Source organism: Danio rerio, chromosome 13 (genome assembly GCF_049306965.1).
Source record: "Danio rerio strain Tuebingen ecotype United States chromosome 13, GRCz12tu, whole genome shotgun sequence".
Taxonomy (NCBI): domain Eukaryota; kingdom Metazoa; phylum Chordata; class Actinopteri; order Cypriniformes; family Danionidae; genus Danio; species Danio rerio.
In genome coordinates this window covers 44945856-44967500 of record NC_133188.1, presented here as the reverse complement: position 1 = coordinate 44967500, position 21645 = coordinate 44945856, and the positions used below count along the sequence as shown (strand labels likewise).

At 35.4% G+C, this 21645-nt stretch overlaps 1 protein-coding gene across 30 annotated transcripts in view; it reads left to right on the top strand.

Moving 5' to 3' along the window:
* The window catches only part of pcdh15a (protocadherin-related 15a), a 759862-nt gene that overhangs the window by 438870 nt on the left and 299347 nt on the right, over positions 1 to 21645 (top strand). For 26 of the 30 annotated variants that reach the window (XR_012388492.1, XR_012388488.1, XR_012388474.1 and 23 more), the window contains one exon: positions 3066 to 3131. Coding sequence is in view for 3 of the 30 variants with exons in the window: in XM_017358710.4 (XP_017214199.1) it covers positions 1219 to 1233; positions 3066 to 3131 (81 nt within the window). In the remaining 27 variants the exon portion in view is untranslated. 30 annotated transcript variants of the gene reach the window in all.

Here is a 21645-nt window from a genome sequence, read left to right as displayed (position 1 = left end):
GGCGCTCCTGATTAATAAAGGGACTAAGCCGAAAAGAAAATGAATGAATATTAATAACCTCACCAAATGAGACTGGTGGACAAAAAAAAAGAAGAAAAAAAAAGAGAAAAACATGATTGGGAAAAACAGCCTTTGCCAATTCTTAAAGAGGAATCAGTCAGTGTTTTTTTTTTTGTAATCTAAATTTGTAATTTAAGTGAAAAATATCTAGGGAAGACATTTATTTATATTATTCTAATTTTTAGTTTGTTTATTTTGTTTTTCTATGCTGTTGGAAAACTCTGCAGGTGTATCAAGGTGTTCTGTTGTTCTCTATGCTGTTAATCGCATGTTAAAATAAATCAATATTTTAAAATACAGATTTTTTTTAACGTGTCACACAAAATAGACATGTCAATTCATTTTTTTTTATTTTAAGATTATTCAATATCTGTCTGACCGGTTAACTGTTAATATTCGGTTAACCAGCTGCGGCTTTAGGTTGGGAAAATTTGGCAAAATTAGCACCCTTAATTGTAATGTTTTTTTTTATTATTATTATTTTTTTATTAGAGAACAGAATGATTTTCACAAAATTGTGAAGTAAATATTCCTACCTACAATACTGGTTACTTAAAAGTCTTATTCAGGCCCATTCAGTGTGTTTTTGGACCTTGTTCCAGCTACATTTTGTTCTCCAAAACTCACTAACCACCTACAATATTTTTTTTCTAAAAAAAACGCAAGCATGTACATCCATCTTTCCCATATATTATTGTAGCACAGTTTGTGCTGAATACAAAACAATAAATGTTGGCCAATGCTATGTGCTAAGTAGCTAAAATAAGCACAAATGTCAGGACATGTCAAAACATTTTAGGGGTCCCAAAATCACCTCAGACCCCAGAGGGTTAAATTTAAATAAACTGAGCATTTTTATGTGGTCTTGTAACATCTATTGATTATTCACACAGACTCAAAATTCAGACATTCAGCAGAGGCTTTTATTCAGAGTGATTTGAATTTAAATATCTTTGAATAACATTTTATTTTCTCGTTTACTCAAATTCTGCAATTGGCTTGAACTTTAAAGGCATTGTCGTTTCATTTCTAATGGCACGCAGCCTTGTTCTGTGCACAATTCTCTGTGTTTCTCTGTCTGGCTGTCTTCTCATATGTATCTTTCCTTTTCTTCTCTTCTTTTCTCCTTTCTCTGCTGCTGACACTAACGTCCCTCAGACTGGCACTATGAGGGTAAGACTGCTTTTCTTTCCTCTTTCACATCTTTTTTCCACTCTCCACTCATTCACCTGTTAAAGTCGTTCAACACTTCTGTACTTAAAATATCGATCGGGGTGTCAAACTTCAATTATGTTGAGAAGAAAAAATTTGTTGATTAGTTTGCGCACAAATGTATTATTGATACAAATATTAACCTTACTAACCACTTTATGATTTATATGAAAAAGGTAATAAAAAGTACAAATTTTTGGGGGGTTATTCATTTATTTATTTGTTTATTTAATTATTATTTTTATACTATCTCAAATGTATTCAGTCATTTATTTATTTATTGTTTTTATGATATCTCAAATGTGCTCATTTATTTATTTATTTATTCATTCATTTATTCATGCAATTATTTATGTATTTATTTATTCATTTATTTAGGCATTTTATTTTTTATGTATTTTATTTATTTATTTATTATTTTTATGATATCTCAAATGTGTTCATTTATTTATTTATTTATTTATTTTTATGATAATTCAAATGTGTTCATTCATTCATTCATTCATTCATTTATTGTTATTTTTATGATAACTCAATTGTGTTCATTCATTCATTTATTAATTTATTTATTTATGCAATTATTTATGTATTTATTTATTTATTCATTTATTTAGGCATTTTATTTTTTATGTATTTTATTTATTTATTTATTTATAATTTTTTTGATATCTCAAATGTCTTCATTTATTTATTTATTAATTAATTTATTTATTAATTTATTATTTTTATATCAAATGTGTTTGTTTGTTTATTTATTTATTTATTTATTTTATTATATCTCAAATGTGTTTATTCATTCATTCATTCATTTATTAATTCATTTATTTATTTATTGTTATTTTTATGATAACTCAATTGTGTTCATTCATTCATTTATTAATTAATTTATTTATGCAATTATTTATGTATTTATTTATTGATTTAATAATGCATTTTATTTTTATGCATTTTATTTGTTTATTTATGTATTTATGCATTTAGAAACCATCAGCATGGCAGCAAATCCCTGTCTTAATAATTGATTAATTTATTTTTAATAGAATTGATTCTTTCAAAACTGCAAATTCAATTAGTTGAGCAAATGCATAATTGAATCATTGACTCAAACGATTTACTTAAAACAGATTATTAATTTGGGTGACTCTCCTGACGAACAGATTACTGACTTAAATGATTTGTTTGAAACTTTTTTTTTAAGTTATAGCTTACAGTGTACATTATTTTATGTGCTATTATAAACCATTTCAATGTGTTAATGTTATTGGCCCCTGAACATTTCCTGCTTTTTATAAAGCTATTTCATAACAGTAATAAGAGGCATTTTAATCATATCTTTATGGTAAAAAAGCTGTCATAACGTTATTTATAAACATGTCAACCTTTTTGTATTCTCAGAAGCTATGGAACTAAAATGAACTAATAAGTTAATTTGTTCATGTTATCTTAACACAAATTGATTGTGTACAACCCAGAATATATAAAAAATGCTGGGTTCCAAACAATCAACTTGTCTTGCAACAACATAAAGGAATTAAGTTCAATTCAATTCAACTTTATTTAAGTTGACTTATTAGTTTTTTACAAATTTAGATGGATTGAACATAAAACCATTAATTTGTGCCAAAAAACCCTAAAAAATCAAGTTGTTTTAACTTATTTTAAATAAGTAGTTTGAAAAACAGCAAACATTTTTTTCAGTGTATAAAAATAAATATATGATTATAAACAAACAGTAATGTGTTGTGTGCAGATTTAAGTCTGACTGTTTTTCCTTCTCTTTCTGTTTCTGACAGAGTGTAAATTGTCACGATCGGGTCCGCCTGCCACTATCGTCACCATTGATGAGGAAAGTCCGAATGGTAAGTCTCTGTGTCCTCATGAGGAATCTAAAGCTGCTGTCTGCTGTCTGCTATCGATCAGAGTTTGGCACATGGTTTATTATGAAGTTAATTTGATTTTCCATCATGTAATTCAGGATTTCCCTGCTGTAGGTTCATAAAGCCCTGGAGGCTCATGGAGATTATGATAGAAATGTCAATGTCAGATGAAATTAAATGTGTACCACTGTTCAAAAGCCCTGTATGGGGTGTGCAGTTTTAAGTTTTTACCAAACAAGGCTGCAATTATTCAATAAAAAATGGTAATATGAAAATAAAACTGTTTGCTCTATTAATATTAATGCATTTAAAATTAATTTCGGTGTAAAATTTGAATCTTCACTGCCATGTCGTCTAAATAAGTCAATTTCATGATTTGAAAATAAATAAATATTTTGTACATCAATAATGTTGAATGTAGTTGTACTGCTTAATGTTTAAATGGAAACTGTTGGGAACCTGCTTTAATTCACATGAACATTTTAATATTAATATTATTATATGACAATAATATTAGTGAAATTAATTTAAAAACCGAATGAATATAAATTTACACACATTTACACAAGTAAATACATAGACTCATTAATGGGCTAAAAATCTTTGAAAATCTGCAGATTTCTGCACGCACAGATTCCGTTTGGGCCTAATCATGAGGAAACAAATCATTTGGCATACAGAAAAAGCAACAACACATATTATTCCAGTTTTATTCTGAAAAGGGACTAATGTCATAATATAATCTAGTCCCATTCAACTTTATTAATAATCATAAAGACATAAAGAATTATATGTGTTACTCCATCCTTGAAAATCCACGCCTTCGAAACCCTAATTAATTTTTCTATATTTTTCTTAGTTATCATTCTTTAATGTCAGTTTTGATGAACGTAATGCATTCTTGCCGAAGGAAAGTCATTAGGAGGAAAGTCAAAAATACTTTTTTTATAACATTACCTTTAAATGTAGATTTTAATGTCTAAAATTGCATCAGTCTTACATTTAAATAGGAGTTCTAATAGTGCTGCTGCCATTATGGACTTGAATAATGCCTCAAATCTTGAAACGAATAAATAGAGATGTGCTTTTACTTTTCTAATGGATTGTCACCTAAAAAAATAAATTGGAAGAAAAATAAAATGAATGGTCCACAGTCTCAAACGCTCCACAGCCCGAGCTTTGACATAAAAAGCATCCGTCAGGTAACATTATAAGTCCATTTCATGCTTTTAAGAGCTTCCCGAAAAAGCTGTAGCGAATCAGTGGTGGCGGCATGGTGGCTCAGTGGTAAACGCTGCCGTCTCACAGCAAGAAGATGCTGGTTTAAGTCCCGGCTGGGCCAGATGGTATTTCTGTGTTGAGTTTGCATGTTTTCCCCGTGTTCGAGTGGGTTTCCTCTGTTTCCCCACAGTCCAAAGACATGCCCTGTACGTGACTTGGGTAAACAAAATTGTCCATAGTGTGTGTGTGTGTGTGTGTGTGTGTGTGTGTGTGTGTGTGTGTGTTTGGATGCATGCAAGAGTGTGTGGGTGTTTTCCTGTACTGGGTTACAGCTGGAAGGGCATCCGCTGCGTAAAACATATGCTTTAATAGTTGGTGGTTCATTCTGCTGTGGTGACCCCTGATAAAAAAGGAACTAAACTAAAGGAAATTGAATCAATGAATGAATGTTGCTTGCCAAAAAAAGTTAGACCTAATATACCTTTGAATGGCTGACAATATGCAATGATTGTTTTTGCATTAGGACAGTATATTTGCAACATTTATCAGCTTACCTGTCAAATATGCAATGTGATCCGTTGTAATGCTTTGTTCTTTTGTTTCCTTTCCCTGTTTAAGATGCAAGATGTATCTTATACAGTATATTACTTTACTATCTATATGATCTGCCAAGTGACAAAGCCATTGTCTCCCACAAAAGTGATTTATTCTATCTACCAGACAGCAGTGCTTCGGATCTGCACTTTGCGAGTGCATTGATCCATGTCCAGATATTATTTCTGCAAATGTATGTCACAATGTAAAATATTAGCTAAATGGCACCCAAAGGCATACGCAAAAATAAAGAAAACAGGGCTTTAGTTAATTGTAGAGTTGCTGCTTTCTCATGGAGATGAAAAACTTAACACTGTGAAACATTTAACTTGTGAGGTTGGGTGTGATCGATCTTATTGATCATCAGAATCTTGGTCAGAATGTGACTCGCTCTCAGATTGAAACGGCACAAACCAAGGCGGTATCAACTGTTTGTGTTTACAAAGCCTCACCTTTAGCGTGATTGATGCTAGGATACAGCTTTGGCTGGAAGTTAGTGAGAATTATTTCTGCAATTTGTAAATAATTCTTATTAACTTCCGACTGAATCTGTATCCCTTTTAGCTACAACAACCCCATTAATTGTATTTTATTAACATCTACTCATACTCCTACAAGAGCAAGCTCATGATTGGTTAACGCAGCGCAAATGGTCACTGAAGTTCCGATTTTCCAACTCAAGCAAGTCGCACAAAACACTCAACTTGCACTGATTCATTTGTGTAAATCACGTCATTCGCACCGCCTCATTTATGCAAATTTTGCCGCTGGATGTCTATTTGCATCTTTGCATTCACTTAACATTTAAACCACTTGCGCTTGATGCTTCATCCGGGTTTAGTGTGAACACAGCATTACACAGAATAAAGCATAAAGCAGAATAAACTATTTTATATATTAGCATTCTAAGCAGTGACATGGACATTACATACATTATTATCTGGAGAACTATAAGAGTACTCAGAAAACAACATGACTCTGAAATTGCCTACTACTCAGTGGGTACAGCATTTTAATTTAAACAAACTGCTCGACCTTTAAAAAAAAGTACATTCTTTACAGTATAAATGTCTGTAGTATGAATGGAACTTTGAGGTACTACATCTGCCATTTTTTCAACATCACGTGACCTACCAGCATCAGTTGCTTCACTCCTATTCATCAATTCGCTTGTGGTGCATCATGCTATAGCGCAGTGTCCATCGGATGCACTCTTCAGAACCTCGCCGAAAGTATTAGGTCATACGGGTACTTCTCACATGCTGTTTTTTGAAATTCTATGAATTTGGACATACTACTCTGCATGCTTTTTAGTGTACTATATACTGACACCCTTGTTTTTTGTGATTCCACGACGCAAAATCAACAAAAAGTCGGCAAAATTTTGCGATCCTGCAAAATTAATTAAATTAAACACAAAATAATAGCAAAAAAAGTAAGTAATTTCATTTAAAAAAAATCCAAATCCAAACTATATAATCAAATTTAATTTATTTCAGTTTACAATTTATTGTTTTACGTGATTTATAGACATGGTATACACAACGCACGTAATGTACTGTATGTGCAATAAGAAGACGCAGATGAAGCGTGAGTGATTTACATGTGAAGTCAACGCAAAGTTTGGATTAGATATCCTGTGGTGCGAATTATTATTAAACATAATTATTATTATTATGTTTAGAAATATGTTGAAAAAAACATCTTCTCTCTATTAAACAGAAATTGGGGATAAAAATAAACGCTGGATTAATAATCCAGTGGGGCTAATAATTCTGACTTCAACTGTATATATATAGTTGAAAAATTGACCACAAATGACTGCAAAAAATCCCAAAGAAATCGTGAAAACCTAAGGGGTCTGTATATAGTATGGAAGTAAGTGATTTCAGACGCACCTATTATTTTGTCGTTTTTTTTTTTTTTTTTTTTTTACTTGGTCAAACTACTTAGTAAAAATAAGCTGAAACAACAAAGTTCTTGAGATTTTATTGGCACAACTTAATTTTTGTATGTTCAATTCATATAAATTTGCTAAAAGTGTTCAGTTAAATTAACTGATTTGTGCTGGGACAACATGGCTGAATCGTGTGGAACACTGCATTTTTTACTGTGCAAATGCTGTCAGAGGATCTTTTTTTTATTTGCTGGCGTTTTTTTTAAATTTCATGTGTTTTTTTGTTATTTTTAATTAAGGCAAGGCAAGGCAAGGCAAATTTATTTATATAGCACATTTCATATACAGTGGCATTTCAAAGTGCTTTACATAAACAAGAATAAAAGAAACAAGTAAAATAATAATAATAATAATAAAACTGATTAAAAAACATAAAAACAGGTAAAATGTGATATAAAAGAATGAAGAAGAGGAGAAAAACATGATAGTGCAATCTGTCGGACGCAGCACAGTGCTCATTCAGTAAAGGCACAGCTAAACAGATGTGTTTTCAGTCTTGATTTGAATGTGCCTAATGTTGGAGCACATCTGAATTACAGCTATTAAGCTCTCTCAGCCACCTTAGAAATAATATATCGTAAGAAATATCGTTATCACAATTCTCAACAATAGTATCGGATATTTTCCTACTATCATGCAGCCCTAACTGTTGTCCAGGGTCGCATATGGCCTCTTTAATTTTACTTTTAGATGTTCAGGTCAGTCTCAAACCTCACAGACGTTAAACTGCAAAGCTCAGACAGATACCTGTTGCTCTCTTGGCTGAGATTGTGTGCGTGCGTGTGTGTGTGTTAGTGTTTTCTCACTGGAGCCACAGATGGTGTTTTTGTGTTGAAGGCACGCTGGGGCCGTTTATCACATACAATATCGGCGCGCAGGCGATGCACCACTGCGTCATGTGTTTATAAAAGAGCCACTCACCGCTGTAGTGCTCAACCAAGCGTTTGACAACACTGCCTGTTTGTTGATGCGACAGGTGTACAGGCTACAACATACAACTTTACTGTCTGTTTCCTCCTTCCATCCTTTAGTTTCTCCCTCTTCGTTCCCTTTTCCTCTGCTGTGGGTCAGAGAGTTTGTTTAGAAATCCATGTGTTGATTCAGGAAGGTGCATCGAGGCAGAGGCCTGCTGGGAAATGTAGTTGGAGTAATCGGGTGCCGTTTTAAATGGATATTTTTGTTCGGTCTGTTTTTGTGTTTAAATAATTAGTTTGTTTTTCGTCGCTCGCTCTAGCAGACTGTGATGAGGCAAAAGCGCCAAAGGGACTCTCTGGGCCACTTAAGCAAAACAAGAACAAGTGTATCTGTTGAGGCAGTGATACAAAAAGAGAGATAGACAGACTCAAGTATTTGCATAGTTTACAGTAGGGCTGCACAATGTATCGTTTCAGCATTGATATCGCAATATGCGCATCCTCGATAGTCCCATGGCAGGGTCTGCAGTGTCGAATTGGTATTATAATTGACCAGGAGCCAAATTTCAAACCACTCGTGATTTGTGGAGTCATTGCAATGAAGTTTGACCGTGAAGTTAACAAAACTTTGATCAATTAAGTGTTTTTTAGGGCCTGTGTGAGGATTTCAAGCAAGTTTAAAGTATTCAGGCATAAGAAAATACATTTCTTTAAGAAAGATTTGACTTATTTGTGTTTAAATGTACAATAAGGACCATAACAGTGTTATTTTACATGTGTGTATAAAATTTCTGAATTTTGCTAGTGTTTGTGTGGCTTTCCTCAGGGTGCTCTGGTTTCCCTCACAGTACAAAAGCATGTGCTATAAGTGAATTGGGTAAATTAAATTGGCCATATATGAGTGCGAGTGTGTATCGGTGTTTCCAGTACTGTTTGCCGCTGGAAGGGAATCCGCTGCATAAAGCATATCTCTTCACTCCACCATTAGCTGGTGTGTGGTGAGCGCACTGGCGCCATTGTCCTGTGGCTGCCGTCGCATCATCCTGGTGGATGCTGCACACTGGTGATGGTGTGGAGAGAACCCTCTCATGATTGTGAAGTGCTTTGGGTGTATGGCCATACACAATAAATGCGCTATTTGAACACACATTACATTACACAACATTACTAATGCTGGAATAGTTGACGGTTCGTTCTGCTGTGATGATCCCTGATGAATAAGGGACTAAGCTGAAGGAGAATGAATAAATGGATGCATATAAATATGAATATTCACTGTGTATTTTATTTGTACAGTCAATCTCTGCTCTATTTATCAATGTTTGTAATTGGTTTATTGCATTTTATGTAAATTCACTTTCTTAGGGGACGATCACACCGAATGCGATTTTCCATTTTGACAACGCAAGGCGCACCAAATGCCTTTTTTGTTGATGAGACAAGAAGTGCGGTGTCTTTTTTTATGTTGCTAGGCAATGATTAAATCAGCTGTGTGTTGAGCAAAATTGTTGCTGTTGATATTGGTAAAAGTTTAATATTTAATAATATTGTGATATTCACCCTGAAAATATACATTTCTAGAAAATGCAAAATGTGTCATAGGAGGTACGTTTTTGCAGTTTTTGTTTTTGCGAATCAACAAGAGGCCCCTGTGTACGCTTTTTGAGATCTCAAATTTGTCTCACGAGTGCCATTCGTGCCTGCTGTTCTCGCTTAAGCCCACCAGAGACCGCTGTTGACTGACTGTTTGACTGAATGACTGACTGACTGACCAATCTACTGACCCACCCTCCTTCTTCTCTAAACCCAACCAATTTTATCGATTGACCCTCTCACCCACTTCACTAAACCCAACAATTTTCAAAAGCTATCCAGAAAAAGAAAAGCCCTTGTCTGATTTTACCACGTTTTCAGATTTTACCATATTCCCACTCTGTTATTTACTTGTTTTTTTGTTTTTTTAATGCTGTTTTTTCGTACCTGCTTTCTGGAACCGTTCTTCACCAGAATCAAACCCCGTCGTCGTGGTCAACTCCTCCCTGCGTTTCAAGTCTGCTGATGTACATGGCAAGGTACTGTACTAGTTACAGCGGGAAAGCTGTTCTAACGGAGGTAAGCGGTCAGCTGCTAAGTGCGAAAAGGTGCGTCAGACCGCCCTGTAGTGTTCGTTTAAAAAAAATTATATGCAGAAAGACGTACCTCTGGGTAAATAATTTATGGTCTACAGAAACCTATATAGGATAATGTTTTCAGAATGAGCCTGTGTTGGATATTCAAGATTTGTGAAGTCATACAGTTTTGGATAACTCGAAACAGTTACCACTAGTCCCTCCTCTATCTTCAAAAGTCTTCATAGTCGTCTTGACAACACAAACCCTGCAGTCACCTCAACGGAAACCCCGCCTCTGTTTTAATTTAATTGAAGAATGAAAAAAATGATGTAATACGCTTTTTTGCTCGGAGTTCACTTTTTCAACTACAAGTGCACAGCAAGCATTGGCAAAAATGTGAGGTGTAGCAGGTGGTTAAAACGCCACATGTGCAGTGTACATAAGCAGCACGCAAAACACTCGCTGCCATTAGTAAAAAAAACCCTCTTAATGCAGACAACGTTTAGTGCGATCACTCCCTTACTAAATTATCCCAATGTATCTAATATTTTGAATTATTCCTGAACAGATCTATACATTTCATCTATTGAAATTAAACTGAATATCTCAAAAAACAGTTGAAGTCAACATTATTACGCCCCACTCACTGCAGAAATTGGGAATCAACTTTTTAAGCACCAATGGACATTTCAGCCAATCAGATCGCTTTATGCAAATACACCAGCTCAGACAGTAGCCGATTGCGGACCAATTTCATTGGCTGACGCTGCTATGATGATCATGTTAGACCTAATTTCAGACACACCCTCTGTAAAGCATTGATGCTGAAGCACCATGCGAATCAGGCATTAGGTCTGTGATTTTTATTTTTTTTTTTTCATTTGATTTTTTTCATTTTCTTTTTTAAATATTTCCCAAATTATGTTTAACAGAGCAAGGAGTGTTTCACAGTATTTTTTATAATATTTTTTCTTCTGGAGAAAGTCTTATTGGTGTTATTGTGGCTAGAATAAATGTTCTTGCATTTCTTTTATGGTTACAATTTTGCAAGTCAACTCTAAATGAATTACTTTTGTTCAGTTCAGTTGATCAAAAAATCATTCACATCAAAAAAAACGTTTAAGTTATGGTCATGAAGAAACATTTATAATGATAGGCATGTCAAAAAAGCATAAATAAACCTGCTGCAATTTCTATTGAATATACCGAATCGTGGTTTGTGCAAGAAGTGAATGGCGATAAACTAATATTCGTGTTGCAGGGACTGACAATTTTGTGATTCTTTCTCTGATATTAGAAGTTGTGATGGAAGAGAAGCACATACTGCACTAGTACTGTTGCTTTCTTGCTTTGTTGGCTTTATCTCGGAAGGAACATTGAGTTTCTAGTAAAGAACAGACTTTGATGGGCAACGGAGACCGAGAGAAATTGCTTGTGGGAGGACAAGGAAAAGAGTCAGTATGAGATTATGTAAACACTTGACATTTCGGATCAATCCAAATGAGCTGAGATCTCGGCAGTCTGTGCTCTGCCGCATATGAGAAATGCTTAAAAAGATGCCGTATCAGAGTCGATCCTCTTCATTAAAGGCCTCTGTGTGTTTGGACTGGAATCAGAGCTCAATTTATGTGGTAATACATTTGGCCTGAGCTTCTGGGTGTGCTTTCATCCCAGCATCATAGACGTTATATATCTGGTCATCAAAAGTGACCTATTTTAAATATATCTCAAGGCATCTGAAATATTAGAGTCCGTCTGACCTTAGGGTCCTTCAGGGTGTTATATGGCCAGGATTTTAATTCAGGTTCGGTTCTTTGAAGTGTATCGGAATCATTGGTCACACTTTACGTTTTATTAGTTAATGCTAGTTCACTTATTCGGTGACATGAACTAATAATGAACAGTACTTGCACAGCATTTATTGATCACTGTTCAATGTTTGCTAATATATTATAAAATGTGCCGTATGTAGATTTTTGACTCCTCTAAATCATAAAAATACTGTAATATGTTTGCAGATATTTACGAAACATGTAAAGTGAACACTCTTGTTTGTCTATAAAACAATGCTAAAGTCAGATATTCTACTTTGAAAATGTGCGTTACGTGTTGGAACGTCTGTCTTTGTTTTGGTCAATGCCAGTTTAGCCAATCATATTTCGCATTTTTTCTTCATTCAGTCATAAATGCTCTCAAAGTACGTGTTCGTGACCAAAATGCAACCTTCGGTGGACAGTAGCTGCCTCCAAAATGAGACGCAGATTTAGAGTTCCACATAAGGTGGTTATAAGTTAGCAAATAATATAAATATTACAAATGTAAATGTAAGATGAGCAGTTTACTCTGTAGCCCTATGTCCTAACAACACGCCACATGATAAGCGATAAGCTAATTTGACTGTTCGCACCAGACAAAACGAACTGGAATAAACAGGACATTGTTAGCCCCTTTCATACATACATACATACAGACCTTTCCGGAAAATTACAGAACAGCCCCTTTTTGAAAATACCGGTAAATTTGTTCTGGCTATTTTCCGGAAACAGAAGTTGTAAAATGACCGGTAATTTGCTGGAGTTCTGCGCTGTGTGAACCCAGAAGGAAGATTGCTGGAAAGAGCGTGTGCACGTCCAGAAGGTGCTGACATGAGACGTTTGCTTTAGCCAATCAGAACACTCAGACGCATTCATGTCCACGTGGTTTATTAGAATAAAAGCCTTTGAATATTTTTCCAGACACATTTAGCTGCTAGAAATTAGTCAGATAACGTTTATATGTTCATCTGAATGCCAACTGTGTAAATAATTATCGAAAAGATGCTTATAATAAGCCGTTGTTCGTTTACCTTCAAGCTTTGCGCGTGCCCGTGAAACAGCCCGTGAGCGCCAGCACACACATATCATGTACATCTCGACATGCGAAAGTGTTTCTCTATATGTTTTCATCGAAGTTGTTGGACAGCACTTTTTTGAATTTACCGGTAAAGTCGTTCCGTAAATTTTCCATATATGTACTGGTATCACTGTGTGAAAGGGGCTAATATCACCAACCATTTCCACTTTATTAAGGTGTATCCATATAAATGGCCCACCCTGTATATCTTACATTGTTATTTCTTGTTTCTAGTTCAAATATCAAAATATTCTTAAATCAAGAGGCATAATCTACAAAAATAATTGGTAAAAAAAAATATTTGTTTTCTTGTTTTCATAAATGATAAGTCAAAATTAAGTGAGTTTTGTTTTTCCTTAAAACAAGTAAAATAATGTTATTTTACAGGGAGAACACGATTCTTTTGCTTACCCAATTGGCAGTTTTTTTTTGCTTGTTTTAAGGAAAAACACACTGATTTATTATTTCTGAAAAAAGATAGTATTTGTAACTTGTGATGCTTCTTGATTTTCTTCTTGCAGTGCATTAGACTGTCATGACACCTTTATAATCATGAAATGACACATTAAGATTCTATGCAGACTTTAGATAACTGTCATTATCATTAACTCAATTATGTCATTTTAAATGTGAAGGTGACATTGACAACTTGACATAACCAAATACATCATAGCCTGTCTGTGCCTGTCATGAATCAAAATTATCATCCGGAAATGTCATTTTTGGTTTTTAATGGCTAAAAATATGTGTAAAAAAAGCCTCAGCGCACTGCATTTAATCTCCTTCTATCTATAGTCACTGCGCAGGAAACACTGTGCTATGAAACCTAGAACCCATTCATTTCAGATTGACGACAGATATATTTGCTTTTGGAAACCTCAGCATGGAAGAGCCAGGAAAAAGAAAATGTAACAAGGTACACACTGAGGATGGCTTTAGGGTGAGTAAATTACAACCCAAGCTCAATCTGAAAACATAGCTCCGCGGACGTTTCTGGATACCGCGATTTACGTGGCCAGATTTGCGTATGGCCGCATTTCGTTTTTTCGAGCGAACGCTACAGGGTGCTGTGATGCCGCTCCTCTCTCTTCTTTGCGCTCGCCGGCTGTGACGGCTTACCTCCGTGTGGAGGGCTTTCCCACCACAACCAGTTTGTCCGCTTAGCTCGTAGTGTTACGTCGGCGGAGCGGAGGCCCGGAGGAGGAGGAGCCACCCGTGGCGACGACCGGGTTCAAGTCCAGGAAAGAGCGGTTCCAGAAATCAGGTAAGATGAAAAACAGAATACAAAAAATAAAACCGAACCAGTTTGTGACGGAGCGGTGCAATCCGAAATCGGACGGGGGCTTTTGCTTTTCTTTTCTGGATGGCTTTTGTAAATCGTCGCTTGGGTTTAGAGAAGGAGGAGTGTGGCTGCCGCCGGAGGCTGCTGTCGAGCGACCGTCTGTCCGACTGACTGAATGACTCCGATCGACTGGTCGGCCGATTGGCTCGTCAGAGTCCTCCGGCAGCTTTTTACGCTAGAACACCGCAGGTGCGAACGGCACGCGCTCCCGAGAGGCGTTCGAGACACGAAAAATCGCGGCACAGTGGCCTCTCGCGGATTCACAAAAACAAAAACTGCACAAATACGTATCTCCCGGGACGTATTTCGCGATCTCCAGAAACGTCCGTGGGGCTACTTTACAACAATGAGCCTGGGTTGGTAAATTATGCTGTAATTTTAATTTTGGGTTGAACTATTCCTTTAAGTCCACAAATTGCAACTAGACAACTGGTTTTGTTCTCAAATTATGTGAAATGAAGAAAAAATAATTAATTATTATAATATATTTTTTAAACTAAATGCTGAAATGACCTTACATTTAGACCATCTTAAACATCACGCAACTCTATTTGGATGGTTATTACAATATGTGGAATTGAGATTTGTGTAGCAGGGTCAGTATGTATAAAACATGCTCTCGTTGAGGAATGTGTTTGTTCTGGAGCTCAGCGTAAGCTCTGTTTGTCTATATATAGCAGTGAGAAGATACACTTACAACTCTTGCTCATCCTCGTATTTTGTGTGCATTGCATCAGCAATCTTTAGTTCATGCCCATATTTGTGCCTGTATGTCATCATCAATGCTATCAATGCTATGTATGCATAGCAATAGTGTTTACTCTATTGTATAATCAGTGTTTTGTGATGTAAGAAATCGAATGTTTTTGTATGATTAACTGAAATTAATGTAGCTTCTCTTCTGCTGCATTTATAACATGCTTCCCCAATTTGAACTGCTACAGTATATCGTTTGATCCCTATTATGAACACTCGCCAAACTTTGTATGCGTGAAGAGTCTGTGGCTAATTGCGTTTTGTGTAATTTTGGGATGGACAGAATGTATGGTTGCTTAGCAACTAGCAGTTAAATTAGCAAAATTGAAAATTTCATCTGTGCTACCCTGTTTGAGCAAGAGACATTTTCCCCTGAGATCTCCTTTCCTCAAAGCAAATTCACTTTCATGTAGGTAACAAATTTGAGGTTTGTGTTGCGTGATTGTGCAGCGATCATGAGTTTGATCACAGTAAATGCACGTATTGTTAAGATATGTATCTTGAATTGACTGTAAATTAGTGGTGCCCAAACGTTTTTGTATGAATGGCCAAAAACCCAAATCACTGAGAGCTGTGGGCCAAAGGTAAATATAACAAACTATATTACATTAACCCTTTCCCCAGCGCCCCGGTGAGGACGCACTGAGGTGCTGTTTTTCCACATGTCAATGTTTATGAATAGATTCCACCAAAAAGGACAAGAGTAATCCTGAAAAAAAAAACTGTACATCAGTTTAAAGCTACAACCCCTAAGCACTCATTGCAGCTAGTTGTCTCATTTTGCATGCTATATTCATCAAATTTAAAATATAAACTCATAAAAAACTTGGCTTTCAAGGCATATTTTTTCTAGGACAATACATTAATGTTTTCCTGTGTTTCTATATGGAAAACCAAAATTAAACACAAGCTTACTGGAGTCAGGAACTGTTACTGTTTAAAGATAGGTAGGTGTAAATCGCCTATTGGAAATAGGAAAACAATAGAGCTCAGTGAAAAGAAAAATTTTGCAACTTGCAATTTTTTGATGGACACTGAGGTCCAGAACAAACAAATTCCTCAAAATGAGCATGTTTTAAACACACTGACCCTACTACACAAATGCCACTCTCACTAGACATGCGCGGATCAGCTGAAATGACACCCGAATCCCGCAGCCTCTTACAAATCTTCATACCTGCCCGCACATATACTTTTATCTGATCTGCACCCGATCATCACTTTAATAATTTAATTCTTTGTTTTAGGCATGATCATGATTACCAGCAGATTCAGTGAGCTATAATCTGCTCATCTCTGATAGTAAAATAATATGTTAATCTTAAACCTTTTTAAATAAATATTTATTTATAAAAACAAAAGTTTGTCTGTAGACAACATTTTCTTCATTTTCAAATAGATACAGAAAGTAAAAGTAAGACATTTTTGCTTTTACAGATACACAGAAACAAGATAACAAAAAGGGTGCCACTTTAGCCTAAACCCCACCCATGTTGTGTTTACTTGCCCCTTTTCTTCGCACTGTGCAAAAACAGAACAGCATCTACTGTTCATGTACTGAAAATTTGGTTTTTTAGAAAACAGTTTTTAGAAAATGTTAAATGTAATTGAGCCCTGTGACATTATTCATTTACAAGCCCATTTCACTTAGACAATAATTCTTGCATTCAGATCCCCTGAAACGGACAATGACTGTCACATCAAGCAGATGTTTGCTGAAAACATAGCGAACTGTGACACCACTGTATCGAAACGAACCACTATTCTTGTCAATTGTTACACCCCTAATATATATATATATATATATATATATATATATATATATATATATATATATATATATATATATATATATATATATATATATATATAATTCTAACTTTAACATATATATATATATATATATATATATATATATATATATATATATATATATATATATATATATATATATATATATATATATATATATATATATATATATATACACACATATATTTTGAAGTTGAAGTTGAAGTCAAAAATGTATACAGTATGTCTGATAATATTTTTTCTTTAGGAGAATGTCTTATTTGTTTTATTTCAGCTAGAAAGTTTTTATTTTATTTTTTTATTCATTTATGGTCACAATTATTAGCCCCTTTAAACATTTTTTTTTCGATAGTCTACAGAACAAACCATCGTAATATAATAACTTGCCTAATTACTCTAACCTGCCCAGTTAACGTAATTAACCTGCTTAACCCTTTAAATGTCACTTTAAGCTGTATAGACGTGTCTTGAAAAAAAAAATCTAGTAAATTAATATTTACTGTCTTCAGAGCAAAGATAAAATAAGTCAGTTATTAGAGATGAGTTGTTAAAACTATTATGTTTAGAAATGTGTTGAAAAAATCTGCTCACTGTTAAACAAAAAATGGAGAAAAAAATAAACAGGGGGGCTAATAATTCTGACTTCAATTCAATATACATACAATTTTAATTATAACATCATTTACCCAAGACTCACAGAAATATTTGAAATGTCACACTCTGACTAATTTAAAATTTTATCCTTGCTCTGCCTTGATCTTTTATAGATAGTGGAGTTACATACAGCTTAATGTACAAACTTGAGACCCTACTTTGACATTTTATTCTATTTATAAGATAAATACACCAGTTACAGTACATCACAATCATGATTTTTTTTTCAGTATGTTACACTAACAACAGATGGTTGCTAACAAGTTGCTAATTGGGACTACTTGTATAGTCAAAGACATTAAACGTCTTCCAGTGGAACAGAAGGTCATTCTAGATCACTTTTACAGCAATAATTGCTACCTTTTTGTTTACTCAATACAACCCTTTTCCAGTAATGGCTGATGAGGTTGGACATCACCTGGAAAGAATTCATAGATGATTTTTCCACACCCAATCTCTCCACCACTCTCAAATTCCCAGGTTCATGTTGATGTACAGTTGGATGCTCTTCAGTTCACACTCTTGGGGTTCAAGCTTTTGTCAATTCTGATATTTGTTTTAGCTCCTTGTCCTGATGAAAAAACCAGCCAGGGTTTATTGTAAAGGCTGGGACACACCAAGCCAACGGATGGCTTTGTTGTGCTGTCAGACAGCATTGGCTCAGCTTGTTGGTTTGGTGAGGTTACACATTGGACCTATTTAGCCTAGAATTGGCATCAGCTGTTGGCTGAAGAGAGTGCTCTGATTGGTTATTCAGCAACAAATCAGAGAGCAAGTGTGAAGTATTGAAGCGATGTAGCAAGTAAACAATTCAGGTCAAGAAGGAACACAAAAAGGCCAACTGTAGTTTCACTACATTTCCCAAATAGTTGCAAACAATATGGATTATTAGATTGTCAGACATCATTGCAGGAGTGAATTCCTCCGTTGTGAGTGACAATTACTGGGATAATTGTACTGAATGCTCCTCAGTTTATGCGTAGATTTGGCTTGGTGTGTCCTGCCCTTAAGGTTTCTAACAGAGGCAATCAGGTCTGTCATTTTTTAATCTGTTGATGTTTGATAGAATGCTGCGAATCTAAACAAGATGTCCAAAGATTCTGGCTGAAAATCAGACCCAAAACATTAATGATCCTGCAGTATTTTTAAACGTGGGCATGGCGTCCTTTTTATCCATCTGTGCACAAATCTTGTGTGCTTGCTGCCAAAAAAATATACATATTTTTCAACATTCCTCTGCCCATCTAACCTGCTCCTGTTTGAAGCTCTGGTAGTGTCTGGCATCTGAATATGCCAGAGTTTGTTTTTGAGTGAGAGCAGACTTGTTTTTTTTTTTTTTTTTTTTGAAAGCCTCAGACAACTGGTGCTGTTTGATATTTCTTGATGCTTTCTAACCCCACGATTTAAATTTCTGCACTTCTTAAGTTTTGGTATCTGGAGAGTCTTTTGATATGCACACTTTTCCTGATGTGCAAACATTTGACACACATCATCTTCTGGTAAATTCCATGCTTCCATTCTGAAATCGCCCATGGTGGAGTCATTAGCTACACCGTATGTGTCCATCTACCTATTTTTATGCACATTTTGCACACATCACATAAAAAAAATAAAAAGTTTAATGGAATCGCACATATGATATTTGGTCACATTTTAAAATACTGGTTCATTAGGTAATGTTTGTTACTGCATTTACTAACATGAACAAAAAGTTAGTAATACATTTATTTTGGTATTTATGTATGTTTTTTAACGCTAGTTAATGGTATTTAACCTCCTAGGGCTTAGTGGCCACATGTGTGGACTGCACATTTGAGCTCTTAAGTGGCTATTCAAAGTACTTTGAATGTTTTATATTTTGTTATAGACATACAGTGTCATCCCGCAAATGTTTTGCCGCATGTGAAATGTCCCAAACACTATTTTTAACTGTCCAAAATGTGGAAAAAAATAGATTTTACTTAAAAAAAAAAAAAAAATATATATATATATATATATATATATATATATATATATATATATATATATATATATATGCATTAAAAACAGTCAGAAAAGTGTTTTATGTAAATTCGAAGCATGAGTCCACATATATGGACATTTTTCTCTAAAAGTACATCATATCAAAACATGATACTTAAAGGGTCACGAAACACCAAAACACATTTTTTGAGCTGTTGACAGTCGTATATGTGTCCCACACTGCTAAAAACACTATTAGGACACCTATATTTCACTACAAAGTGTAAATTGGTTGTTTTGCATTGTTTCAAGCAAATTCGTACTTCCGGTTTGAAACGAATTTTTGAAGCTGCGTCACGGTCATGACATAATAGCGTTGTATTCCAGCGTGCAGACTGGGCGTCTGTGCTAGAGTGAGTCTTATTACGTCTTACAGTGTGATGCATTAATGCATGAGTAAGGCTTGGTTCAAACCAATCAGCGCGCTCTATTGTGCAACTTCATTAATATTCATTACTGTCACAGTGTTTAGACGACAGAGACGCCACATTGTATTGGCAAAACAAGCGTGAAGTGTTGCTTTTATAATTTGCTGCAGTTAAGTTTTGTTTTCATTTTCTCTCTGTGAGAGCTCAGCTGGAGCCACGTGTGGATTAACAGTGTACGCGACGCTTGACAACAATAACTTACGTTTCAAAGGAGGATTATTGTTTACCTGAGATCCGGATTCGCTTGTAGTCTCCTCTTAATAAAGACGCGGCTCTAGTTGCTGGTGATTGTCCTGTCTCTACAGATTTGGTAAGTGAGCGACCAACGCTCTTTGTTTATTCAGTTTGTTCGTATTGAACTAAGTTAACTGTTGCACCGATTGTAAACATGTTAGCACTACAACCAAACTTTACCCTCGTGTAGGATTTTCACCGCATTTAGTGACCAGAATAACACACGCGGCTTTCTGACACTACCTGCCGTGTGCATCTAAGTTTCCGGGAAATGCTGAGTTTTTTTTTCTCTCATTCGCCGTGCGGTATCAAACATTGCAAGAAAAATACACGCTTAGAGCAGTTCCTCGAATCAAATATTTCGTTTGTCGCGAGGGACATGAATGAATTCCCTGAATGAAAGAGCCAAACTGCAGTTAAAGTCCACCATTTAATAATTTGGCAAATAATTCGACTACAGATGTCCATGTAAACAGAGTCTTTTTGTCCCCTCTGTGTGTGTGTGTGTGTGTGTGTGTGTGTGTGTGTGTGTGTGTGTGTGTGTGTGTGTGTGTGTGTGTGTGTGTGTGTGTGTGCGTGTGTGTGTGTGTGTGTGTGCGTGTGTGTGTGTGTGTGTGTGTGTGTGTGTGTTTTGACTCTGAAAGTCAGCGCGCCCAAATAGACACTCCCACACCATCCCACTTTTCTTCCTCCGACACTCCCCCCTAAACAAAGCTGGACACGCCCACTTTTCTGACTTTTTCCAAAGTAGAGATGTGAAAACACCCTGCTGAAACGAGGGGGTTTCATGGCCCTTTAAGTTTTATTCTAATTAGGTTCAAGTAAGCCCAAAAGCAAAGAGAAATAAAAATGCATGTAAAAAAACAGCTTGGGCCTTATGAGGTTAAGTTAAATAACGTTAGTTCATGTTAACTCAGTGCATTAATTTATGTCAACAAGCTCAACTTTGGTTTTTAATAATGCATTAGTTAATGGCAAACTATGAATAATCAATGCTTTACAAGATTATTCATACTTAGTGTCAGTGTAAGGTTTGAGATATCACAGTTACTGTGATGTTTTTTGACAATACAAGCAGGGGCTGGAAACACACAGACAATAGGCTCCCCACCTCATCAGGTGGGAATGGGGGAAAGCCGACTCCTCTCCTTCATTTTCATTTGAAGCATCCCCCGCAAGCTCCTTTTTTCACTTACCCTCTCTTTATACATATCTTCACAAAATGGTCATTTTAAAGTATGAATGTTCTATATCAATCCAGGTGACTTTATCTATCATGTTTGATATCATTTGAAATGTCTCAAAGCGCAACTGGTAAAATGGTCTCATTCCCTCAGAAATAGACATAATCAAACTAATAGATATCCAACTTCAGGTCTCTTTTAAACTCATGCTAAGGGTGTGCCTTTACCTAAGGTGCTTTTATTCAAATGACCATTTGTTCCCTATAGGCAGAAACTCTTCAGATCTAACATGCCACTAAATGCAAATGCATTTTGTTATTCCACACACACCCCTACTTGAAGGAGATTCTTGGTTTGACTACTTAAGCGACAGTT